Here is a 13,008-nt window from a genome sequence, read left to right on the forward strand (position 1 = left end):
TTTGGTCAAGGGAGTCTTCCTTTTATACATATTCAAACACACATAGCACCCATTTCTAAATATTTTTAAGGGTGTTAAATGGGGCAAAACAGTAATGCTGAGGATCTACCTTTAGCATAAAACATGCTTGTGCGACATGTGGCCTATCAATTCACGTTCAATGCATATGCCTTCCATATAAGATCTCCATATACCTCCTGACTTTGCTTCTTATGTGGAACTGAATATATAACGGCCACTGACAGGCACTGGTAGGTCACACAGTGAAGTAGGGTAGTATTTTTTAACCATGCTTCACTGTCCTGATCTGCACAGAATAGACATCCACAATGAGTTGGCTGAGAGACATCACAGTAAACTAGGAATTCTCATACCTTCTAGGTCCAAGGAGCTACTCTGAGAGTGCTGAAACTTGGTGAGGGCCCCCAGTCACAAAATGGCAGCAGATGTAATGGGAGCCAGAGGGCAAAACAATTATCCCTAAAAGTAGCATTGTCTGAATTTATAAGAGGAACTTTTATTTTTACAAGAATAATCAACGTAGTGTCTTTCCAGCTCTTTCAGTTACATCAAGTCATCTGTCTACAAGTCCTTCCCATCATTTGACTAGAAACAAATTGTGAAAAAGAATGAGGTTCTGCGATCTATAGGGAACAATGCTGAGACTAGGGGAGGATCCAACTTACAGTCTGGGAAAAAGCAAGCAAAGACGTAGCACAGTTGCCAACTCGGCTTACATGTAGCAATAGGGAGCTACACCTGAAAGGTATCCTTCCTTTCTACCTGGCCAATTAATTTTTTTTTTTTTTTTAGTTCACAGAAAAGCTTTTATTCCTGCATTCTAACCATTGCCTATTTTGGCATCTTAGACTACATTAATCTCTGCTACTGCCTTTTGTTGCTTGTCCCTTGCAAACAAAGAAAACTAAGAACTAGGAAACAAGACTTCAAGACCACGGCCACACAGCCCGGAAGACCCACACCAGCCATCGTATGCCGGCCGTGAAAGCCTTCGACAATACAAAGAAAACTAAGATGCTATATTGGATTTTTCTTATTTTTCACTTTTATGCTAGTGAACTGTCAGATAATTTCAGGTTAATTAAGCATAACCTGCTTGCCTTGCGTGTGGGTCTGTGTGTCTCAACTGCCCTGAATGATGCTACATTCCTCATGATGGAGAAATAATGTCCAGATATTGAGTTCAACAATTATCCATGCAACAATGGTTTTCTCATAATACTTTGTGAAGTTGCAATACTACCATAAAACAATAGCAAAGGGAATAAATGGACAGAAAAGTTTCTTCTTGAAAACTAAAGTAAACAGAAATAACCTGCAAAATATAAATGTTCAAAATACAATAACTGATAACAGACATGCAAATAGTCTTAAAGAACATAAAACAATCAATTCTTATTAAAATTATTATTAATTGGGCAAGTTAAAATGAGTATTATTCTAGCATATCCTCTGTTTGGGGGGGAGGAGCTTGTTCCTAGGTGTCTGGTCCTCATGGATGTAGAAGTTAATGTAAACAAGACAGCACAAGGATGAACAATCATTTTGCTCTTGAGGACTGCATGATGGAGAGGTAGAATTAAGGCTTTTCTCTAATGATACTGGTCAAGACTGCTACATCATGATAACTGGTAGGGGGAACTTAAAGCTTCCCCCAAGGAAGATCTGGCTATTAGTTATGTCAGGCTAAAGATCTTTAGCTTTAGCCCGGCATCACTATTAGCAACCAGTGACACATCTCACTGTTCTGTATGTTTTTCCTTACCACCTAATTGATCAGCTCAGCTGCGGAAGAATGTGGATGAAGTTCTCCAAGATTCTGTAAAGCACACAGAGAGCCTTACAGGCTGCTTTACCTGGCAAGTGATCCACGCAAAGATTTGTTTGTTTTGCAAAAGATGATATCAGTGTATCCAAAGCTTATCTATCCCATAGACACAGATCATATTGCAGAAAAATAGCCCACAAATAATGAACAACTCTGAGATTTCTTAATAGTAAACACTTCCATCTCTGAAGTATCTTGTTTACCACTCCCTGTTGTGGCCTAGGAATTTACCTGAAGGTACTGAGACTTTTTCAGTGCTTCCAGCTTGCCACTGTAAAGGGAATCAAGAAGATGCTGCTGGCTGGTTAGCAGAGTCAGTTGAAACTTATATTCTGATCTCTCCTATTTTATTTAATTGCTAGCCTGCCTGGCTTTATTTGTTTGGGCAATCTTCTCCTGAATCCAGTCCAGTACATTTTCCCATTCCCTTAACTTTTCCACTGATACAGCACTTACATTTTGGCTTGCCTCCCAACACATCATTCACTGACAGCAACAAATAAGGGATGAGCCATTATTAACTATTTGGGGTTTCAGGGAGGAAAGAAATATGCAGCAACAATGGTTATTTAAGGGACCGCCTCTGCCTGGTTACATCTACTTGCCCCATCAGGTCCAGCAGAAGGGGTACATTACAGGTCCCGTCTACTACGGGATGTCATCTGACAGGACCCAGGAGGAGATCCTTTTCTGCTGCGGCATTCTCGCTTTGGAACATCAGCCCCCTTGAGGTTAGATTGGCTCCATGGTATGGAGTCTATGAAATGGTTACACTGTTCATAAGAAGGATGCCACTCTCCTGCAGAATACATTTTTAGGATTTTAATGGTTTTAATTGTTTTTTGTTATTATTTGGTTATTTATGTGTATTTGGTTTGGGGGGGGTTAACCAAAAACAGTTGTTGTACAATTCTTTTGTTGACCTGGTGTTACAAACTGCATCACATGATGCAGTTTGCGTGAGTGGCCCAGTAACATATGCAAGATGGGAGGCTACACAAATTGAATGAATGCATGAATACATACATACATACATACATACATACATACATACATACATACATCTGAGTGAACAGAAATGGTTGACCAATACTGATTACCCAAGGAGTCATTCTCTTGATAGAACAAAAGCTCATTTCGAAATATAGGCATCAGTCAAAATTCTAATGAAGTTACAAGCCACAACCCAGAGGTATCATATGCACTTCAACAAGAAAGTAGCATAAAGTATCTAGTTCACTTAGACTGCATCCCATACATACAAATTTAATTTTAAAAAAGGATGACCTTAAATAATTCAGGCAATCATGCAAGTTAAGCACACATGTGTATTTCACCCAACCTATTCTACATTCAAATGGTCCCTCCATGCACTAAGTAGGGCCACATGTATTGAAATAGTGGCCCTCAACCACGACAGGCATTCTTGACATCTGCATGGTCATACAGCTACAGTACAAGAAAGTCCTTTGGAACATGTGGGAGCTCAAAGGTAGAACCTGTTTTGCAACTCATTAAAGTAGTCACATCTTTTTCCTCATCTGCTTCAAGGGTCCCTGGAAACAGACAGAGGTGCTTTATAAATGGATTCCTGCATTGGACAGGGAATTGTACTAGATGATTTTATTTATTTATTTATTTATTTATTTATTTTTCAAATTTGTCACCGCCCATCTCACTGTGGAGTGATCTCCAAGACACCTTCCAACCTTATATTCTGTAGTTCTATGGTTCTTCCAATTTGAATTCTTTGTGCACTGTGCAGATTTAAGGTCCATGTGAATCATCCAACTGTAATTTTGCATCATCATCAACATTAATTTAACATTTAACAATGACAGCACACTTAGTATCTGTGTGAATGCTACACATCACACACTGCCATTTTGCACATGGCAGCGATATTCAGAGATACATTAGAATAGGAACATGGAGAATATAAGATGGAAATCAAGAGACCAACTCACTGCAGATGGATTTAGTTTTCAATGGTTTTTGTATGCAGAGTTAAGAAAAAGATTTGAAGTACAGTAGATAATAGGACATTTGGAATTGAACAGAAGACAGAATTTGAAGCTGAACTATGTACAAATGATGAACATATAACTGCTAAAATGTATAAACTTTTATTGCCATTTGAAACGGAAAAAGAATAAGTGAAAAACTGTATGATAAAATGGGCTAAGAACTATTAACATAAAATACTGATGGAACAGTGGGAAAATATGTGGTTAAAAGGACTGAAATTTACATTATACTATAACTTAAAAGAGAATGTTTGTAAAATGATATACTATTGGTATATGACTCCAGAAAAATTGTCTAAAATGTGTAAAGGTATTTCAAATTTATGTTGGAAATGTGGACAACATGAAGACTCATTTTATCATGCCTGGTGGACTTGTAAAAAAGCCAGACATTTTTGGGTTCAAATATATACAGGTAGTACTCAACTTACGACCACAATTGGGACCAGAATTTCCATTGCTAAGCGATGAGATCATAAAGCTATTATATTTATATACATTATAATATTTATTTATTTATTTATTTATTTATTTATTTATTTATAAAGATATAAAGGTATCACCTGACTGCATCGCTTAGCGATGGCAATCCTGGCACTCCCTGTTGCAGTCATTAAGTGAACTCTGCTGGTCATTACCCGAGGACCCACCCCAATCCAAGGTGTTCCAGGCTTGGTCTCTCCCAGCCCCAAGTCTCAGTAAGGTAAGGGACTGCCTCCAACATTCCCCAACTGCCTATCTCTCCCCCATCTCTGATGGCCCCCATTTTGGCCGCCCTGCATCCTGTCTTGCAGGGTGGCAAGCAGCCCCAGAACTGCTGAGACTCTGGGACTGCTTGCCATGCCCCGGGAAGCCATAGTCGCTCTCACAACCCTGCACTCTGAGACCCCTGCTGCCCTGAGCTCCACCACCCCAGCTGACCTTCACCGTCTTCTTGCTCCCGCTGCTGAGGTGTGCCCAACCTGGCTGCTGGGCTGGGCTGGGCTGGGCTGGGGCTAGGCTTTGCACTGCACTGCAGCTCTGGGGCTGCTTTTTGCAGCCTCAAAGCTGCAGTGTGACAAAAAGCCCCTTTGCGCCGCACTCCTAGGCCGAGCTAGGGATGGGCTTTGTGCTACACTGTGGCTTGGGCTGCTTTTTGTAGCCCAGAGCCACAGCACAGTGCGATGCCCAGCCCCAGCATGGCCCAGGAGTATGGCGCAAGGGGGCTTTTTGGTGCTGTGCGCGACCTGGGGAAGAAAGCCTGATGTAACCAGCAGCTGCCTCGGAAAGGGCCAGGCCGAGCAAGAAGATGGTGAAGATTAGCTGGGGCGGTGGAGGGCAGGGTGGCAGGGGGTCAAAAGGACATAGATGCGGGGGAGATAGGTGGGTGGGTGGAGTTGAAGTGCCCCTATGGTTGTAAGTGCAGACGGGCTGCCTAGCACCCGAACTTTGAGCATGTGACCGTGGGAGCACTGCAACGGCTGTAACTTTGGGGACTGTCATCATTCTTTTCATTCAGCACTGCTGTAACTTTGAACAGTTGCTGAACAAACAGTTGTAAGTCGAGGACTACCTGTACAATGATACAAAGGATTTTAAAGATCAACATTCACCTAAAACCAGAACTTTTCTTGCTGGGATTAATGGACAATTAGAAAAGAGCTACAGAAGATTTTTTTCATACATGATTATTTCTGCAAGACTATTATATACACAAAAATGGAAAGACTCTGAAATAACCATCTCGGAAGATTGGTTGGTGAAGATGGCAGAACCAGCAGAGATGGCAAAATTAGCTTGTTTGATTACAGAAAGTTCAATAACTACATTTACTAGTGACTGGAAACCCCTTACAGACTTTTTTGGTGAAAAAAAAAATTAACTTGTAATTTATGGGTTTGAAAATTAGAAAGGTAGCTTGCAGAAAGAAGGAAATTATGATGTAACAATAGAGAGAGAGGGTAAAATATAAATGTATCTATAACTGGCATCAAGAAGATTGGAAGCCGCTTCTTTAGAATCTTTCCTTTCCTTTCCTTTTTTTCTACTTCTACTTCTATATTTCTTTTTCACTTTATTACTTTCTTTTATTCTTCTTTCATTCAAAATTTGAACTGCTTTTAATTCTGTTGAAAAATTTCTTCAATAAAAATTATTAAAAAAAAAAAGACATATAATTCTGGGATGCAGCCTGATACTCCGAGCACCTAGCAGTTCCTCAAAGAATAGGATGTTTCAAAACTATTCCCCATTTTATGTAATTAATCTAGGAAGTCTCTTGGCACATAAATGGTATGTTAACATTAAAGGCTAATGCAAATGGTCAAGTAGGAATCAAATACAAATTTCCACTAGTCTGTTACCTGTGACAGGGAATATATTTCATCCCTGTATTCAAACATTGGCACAACATCTAACTGTACATGAAGGGATAAAGTATAAAGGGATCATCATCATCATCGTTGTCATCATCATCCAAGGAATAGCTTTCACCTTTAGAAATGGTGGCCAAGATATCTAGAAACATCTCAGGGATAATTCTTTGCTTTGTAGTTGGAATATTCTGTTTATAGAGCTTACATTCTTTTCGTTGTTGCTGTCATTATTACTAAGTGGATGGTTTTGTTGTATAACTTGTTGACTTGGCTTTACAAACTGCATCACATCGGTTTTTTAAAAAACAAAATGCTTGTAAAATCTGTTCCTAAAAGGCAGCATAAAAATGATTTAAGAGATAAGTTGCTGCTCCTTAAGGTTGCTGAACAAATATAATGCGTTGCCAACACTGACAGCATCACAATGCTGCAAACAAATCGGAAAGCTTAAGATAAAGCACTAACGGAGAAAAGTTGGAATACAAAAGAGCAGATCATACATAACTTAGCTCGATGGGATGCTGTGATTTAGAAATAATCATCACTGAACATTTTCCGAGGTGACAGTGTACACTGCTAATAGATCAATAACTAATTTCTTGCCAGAGGAGTTATTTCTTCTTCAGTGAAGTAGCAAGGTTGTTAAATCAGACTCAAACTTAATATATTAACGAAGTTGAGATTAATCTAAACTGCTAAAATGCTCAGTTGCCCTACTTAAGTTTATCTGAACTGATCATTTATTTATTATGCCATAAAAACCCAGACACTTTCCATGCTGATTGCGACTTGTTTGCTCTAAGGCAACTTGAAATTACCCTACTACACTTTTCAGGGTGCCAACTGTTTTCTACTCAAAATTTATCACCTCACAGTAACGATAGGATCAGTCAGCTCTTGTCAGGATTAACAACATATCCAACCAAATGGCACCATTACAATTCCTCTGACAGATTCTTCTGCATATCTGCTAATACTAATACATCTTTCTTTGACATTCATACAATTGGGCTGCAATATATTACTGTAGTTGAGACCAGTGATGTGGACAGCTCTAACAATGGGTAATTTGGATACTCAAATTTCTGCATAGCCCATGAATCTGCTTTGGACCCTACAAACCCCCTGATCCAATCCAATATGAAATTGGTCTTAACTCTTTATGCCATTCCGAAAACCACTATATTCAGGTTACAAACTTCTCCCTGTTCCTTGCCACATTCCTTTTTAGACACAATATGGAAAGTGGAAAAGACTATCAACCACATCACAGTCTTCTGGGCGTATATATGCATTCAGGGAAGATGAGAATTAGGGCTTCTAGCCGTGGTACTTTGATTCCACAGGATACATTACACTTGCATAGAAGCCTAAACAATGTATTGGAAGTCTGTTATCTTTAAGTTACCTCATACTGTTTCCAGGTTAGATTTGGTGTCATATGTCACAGCTGTGAGATTTTTAGTGTACACTGAGTACACAAAATGATAAAAAGTGATTACATTGTTCCCAGGATGGCAGAATCATAATTATGCACCATGCTCACAATTTAATATATAGCTTGATATCCCACAGATAACTGAAACAGCCCAAAGAGAAGCCCATTTTATAAAAGTAATTCAGAACCCAATCTGTAGCCTTTTAAAATTATACTGAAATCGCCCATCTAAAATGCTTTAAAATCTTGCATTTTGCTATTAACCAATAGGGATAGTCTCTCAATGCCAACATTTCTCCCAAAATTCAGATTGAAATGTATAAATCATTGAACTGCTTTTGAAAAATGTTATTCAGTGGTAGAAGATCAATTTCAGAAAAGGACAATACTGTAATAGCCATAGCAAGAGCTGAAATCGAAGCTCTCAGACAAATAGTAGCATTACATTTTGCTGACGGTACTTACGATGTGCAGCTCTAAATAATCACCGAGCCCAGTCGAGCTATCCACACGCACCAAGATGGCTTCTTTCTGAACAGTGCTAAACCCTATTGCCAGTCTATCTGCTCGTGTGCTGGGACGATCATTGGGAGGCCAGGTATATGTAATCTGTCCACCACCTTTGCTAAATATGTATGTTGTTCCCGCTGGAAGAAAGAAAACAAAGTAATTAGTGGTCCAACTCTAAAAAGCAAATGAACTGCTATATACATTAAAGCATTTGGTTTTTAATGTTAATGTCTTTACAAGCCCTTCAAGGATTAGTCTTGCAATTCTCACCCTCCCAGTAACTCCCTCCAATTTTTGCCTGTTTTTATATACAGATATTTTTATATATAGGCTGCAATCCTATACTCATCAACCTGGGAGAATGCCCGGTAGAACTGAGAGGGCATCCTGCTGGGCAAAGTTTCACTCTTAAAGGGTTTAAGGACTTTGATGTTAGCCCTATCTAGGCAAAGAGTTATAGTGTGATGCAACAAGAGCATGTGTACATGTCTTGCCCCCAACATCTCCAGACTTACAAATGTTCATTCAGATCTACAAGGGGCCCGTAAGAGTGTTTGGCTGAACATATTCACCAGCCTCCATACAATCTGAACCCTGCCTTATCAGAGCCTCCAAAAGCAAGAAGATGCATTAAGGACTTTCAAGAGCATGTGAGTATAATCCACTTCCAAAATTTAGCACACCATGCTGGAGTTAGGACTTGTGTAGGAACTCTGGATTTTATCACACTTGTAATCCTTGGTGTGCTGGCTAAATGTACAGTTACTGCTCATAACTGATCATGCCCCACAGTCAACTCGATTACTGGTGTCTTTACAATATCTTACTTTAGTGTTGCCTGTTCAACTGGCACTAATGTTCCTTAAGTCTGGAAGCTCTGAGATCATTTGATTTTCTCTGATTACTTTGCATGTTCAAATTCCTGAGTTCAGTATTCAGGTGAATGATGGGGTGAAGAATAATTCTACTTATAAGCTTGCAATATTACCAGAGTTTCAGAACTGGTTCCCATATGCACATATATTAAATGAAGTCTCATCAGTGGAAAATAAAGATGTGAATCTACTCAAAGATTCTATCTATTTTGAGATAGAAAAAGTAGCTTTAGTCAGTATGGATGCCAAATCGCTTTTTTAAAAAATGCTTTATTGTCTGTAACAGTAGTGCAGTATCTGGCCTGCCTTTGTATTTCCTACTGAATTTGGAAAAAATCATAGAAAATTTCATAGCAACATATGTTCACAATGTCTTACCATACAGAAGTTTTCTGTGTGTTAGTTCTTAATGATATAAATTATCCAAAAACCAACCTTAATAAAATTACCTTCTTTTCATTGTCTGATATGTAAATTTCCTCAATGAAATTTTTTAAAATGCAAATTCCTCCATGTAAATTTTTTTCAAAGAAAACTATATTGCTATTTGTACACAATTTTCAGGAGGATACTTCTTTTCAGACACTTTTATGTGAATTTTTGATCAAGACAAAACAAACACAAAGAGATTTTATTTGACAATCACATTTGCCCTCCTCTGAAGTCAGTGGGAACAGAATATCTAAATTTGCTTCCAGTGAAATTTGGGGTGGCCTTTTATATTCCTGTGTAAAAGGGATATATGTATGAATAACTCACATTCTAGTCACTACCGTGCACATATAATTTTTTTAAATTATGCAGTTGGAAGAAACAAAAGCACTTCTTTGCTGTCAGGTAATTTCTAATTCTATACAATATATCCAATCAAATATTTATATACTGTAAGTTTAATATGCTAGCTAGGGGTAATGTTGTAATATCCAAGCACCAAACCCTATTCCCTGCCTCTACCCAACTGATCCTGAAAGAATTTATTCTCTTAGGGACTATAAAAGTCCTTTTTTTCCCCCCCTGAGCAAGTAAATAAATCAGAATATAGTTTGAACTAAGTATAGAGGAAGTGCAAATCCAGCGAGGTTCCCCCACAATAATGTAAATGTTTATAATTAACTACAGAAGTATCTGAAGTAATTGAGACAACAAACAGCGGAGCTACCTCCCTTACTGTCTCCCCTCAGGGAAGGAGATGAGAGGTAAAAAAAAGGTTAACATTTAGCCAAGAGTTTGGGAGGATGGGAACTGGTTCATTTTTCTCTGTGATCTACATTGGCCCCCAAAAAAGGAAGCAGGAACATAGCAAGATCCTGCCTAAGGGACAAACTGCACATTATGCAGAATGTACAGCATACAACTATATCTTCACTAGTACTGTGCAAGTCAACTGTTAATGGGACCACAGACAATGAGGAAAGGGAGGTTTATCCCTTGCTGTGACTGGGATGAAATCACCCTTATATCCATACACCCAAGTACACCAGCACAGCTATGAGATTTATTTAGCCCATACTGGTAATTAAAGAAAAATAACACACAGCTGCACACCACACATTCAGCATAACAAGCTGCTCAGACCCATGTTCCCCACAATGAGTTCTTGCCTTGCTTGTTTTTAAATGGAAACCACACAACTGTAAGAGCATACAGTACATTGTTACCCAGCCTGTAAAGTTCTTAGTATTCTTCCATTTTAAAATAATAAGAGAGCCAATGGTAATGTTCAAAGCAAGGGCCATTAAATGCTTAGAATAACACTTTACTGCACAGTTTTCATAGGTACTGAGAACATCCTTAACCACTACTGGCCACTGTGCAGCTGATTTAGCCACACACATTTCTAAACCACACCTTATGTGAGGACATTGGCAGCTTACATATGTATTCTTTGACTGATGGAAGGCATGGATAGCTACATCTAAGACTTGTTTAGCTTTATGACAGACCAAAAGCTCTAGCTTGTTTCTCACTTAACAAATCAGATTCTGGGCCTTCTTATCCTTGTTTGTTACAAGAGATACAAATTCAGACTTGTTGATTTGCACATAATTCTAAATAAAATCACAGATGGTGCTACCTAGAAGGAACCAAGCAGGAGAAATCTTATTCATGAATAAGCCAGAATCCTTTACCATTTTGGCTCACTGTATCACTGTAATTCCCCAAGTGCTTGTTGTTTCGGAATCAACCAGGGAAATCTATCACAACTTTTCATAACTCCATCCGTATATGCAAAGCATGCAGTTTACTGGAAACTTCAAAGGACACTGTATAACAGCAAGTGAAATTTCAGCCTTTCTAGATCAGTTTATTCTACTCTGATTGGTAGAGGATACTGTATTTTCATCACTTGCTAGTATTATAATTACATTTATAATTATTCGGGGACACTAGGAATAAAATTAAATAGTAATGTAAATATTGTACATTTACAATAGTATTCTAAAAATTGCACACTTTATTAAATTTAGCTCAGAATTACAAAATATGAGATGTAATTTAAAAAAGACATTTCACAACTTGTTTGCATGAGCCAGGCCAAACCAGTTAAGTAACATCCTGCCGACAGGAAAGTAAACTCAAAACACACCACCAAGTGTCTTTGGTTAATCATGATGAAAATCAAGTAGAAAGAAAAAGCTGCTTTCACAGGGAAAGAAAACTTTTGGGAAATTTCAGTCAAGCATTCTAAAAGAGCCTAATACTGGGCTACTGCAGCTTTTGTGATGTTTGTTATCATCATCTTTCTAATGCCCAATTCATCTTTTACACAACAGCTGGATTAAAGCCAAATAGCTCTTCTCAGGAAATAGCATGCCACAGTGGCTTATAGCATCCTGGAGGAAAACTTAGCCACAGGTAGTCCTTGCTTACCGACTGCCTCGTTTAGTGACCAAAGTTATGACAGTGTAAAAAAAAAAGAACACCCTTGTCACCAATCCATGCATTTACGACTGTAGCAGCACCATTTGCGTGCTTCCCAGCCAGCTTGCGACAAGCAGAGTTAATGGAGTATCTGGTAGTAAAATTGCAAGTTGCGGTCATGTGATGTTTTGCTTAACAACCACATGACTCACTTAAGGACTGAATGGAAAGTGAGGTCATAAATCCATCACAGTCATGTGATTTTTCTGCTTAGTGACCGTGGCGTGCAGCGATGGAGTTGCCGGTCCCAATTGTGGTCGCTAAGCAAGGACTACCTATATTTGGCTGCAACCTCAAATGAGATTCCATTTTACTATGTTCCACCTTATTAGCAAGGCCAGTCTAAGCATATGCAGCGGCACTGGGTTCCAGAAAAATAGGGATGACTAAAGAGGGCCTCTTGGACTGAAAGGGTTTTGTGTGGTTAGTCACAAGGCAGATTTACCCTGATGAGCTTTTGTAGCTGGCTGGTCTAATGCAACACAACGTTAGCCAATGGATAAATCAAGCCAATGGAGTCATTACCCTAAGCAGGATTTTATTCTGTGATGGTTTTTGTATCTAATACAAAAATTCTAGATGTAACCTTAATTTTTACTTCAGGTTCTGTGGGTATTCATTGTAAAGACGTAATTTTAAACATCCCATTTTGCAGGAATCTGAAATATTAATCTAGAGCTATGCGAGGGATCCAAACCTGGTATTGCATTGGGTTCCCAAACTCCTTATACTGGCCCTACTTATGAGACTAGATGTCAACTGTGGAATAAGAAATTATTTATTACATATTCCAGCACTAATCTTTTTGATTCTGGTAAGTCACTTGAGGACAGCAGGTAAAAAAACTTGGAGATATAGATACTGGCTGTCATGTAAGTTAAGTCTCCCTCCTGTCTGTCGAATGCCAAGAGCTCTTTTTCCGAAGTGTCATAACAAGTGAACTATAGGTTCCTTGCCTCCATTATGAACATCACTGCAAAATCAATTTGGGTAACTCATTTGGCAGCCAAGCTGTTTATCTTAATTCACTTAA

General features: G+C 38.7%; 1 protein-coding gene across 16 annotated transcripts in view; it reads right to left on the bottom strand.

The window, feature by feature from the left end:
• The window catches only part of NRXN1 (neurexin 1), a 986,667-nt gene that overhangs the window by 248,531 nt on the left and 725,128 nt on the right, over nt 1-13,008 (bottom strand). For all 16 annotated transcript variants that reach the window (XM_088149210.1, XM_088149217.1, XM_088149185.1 and 13 more), the window contains one exon: nt 8,134-8,315. In XM_088149210.1, the coding sequence (XP_088005336.1) occupies nt 8,134-8,315 (182 nt within the window). The remainder of the gene's footprint in view (nt 1-8,133; nt 8,316-13,008) is intronic.

This window comes from Python bivittatus, unplaced genomic scaffold, assembly GCF_059951505.1.
Source record: "Python bivittatus isolate LINGU-HERP-01145 unplaced genomic scaffold, Pbiv_v1 ctg000020_np1212, whole genome shotgun sequence".
Taxonomy (NCBI): domain Eukaryota; kingdom Metazoa; phylum Chordata; class Lepidosauria; order Squamata; family Pythonidae; genus Python; species Python bivittatus.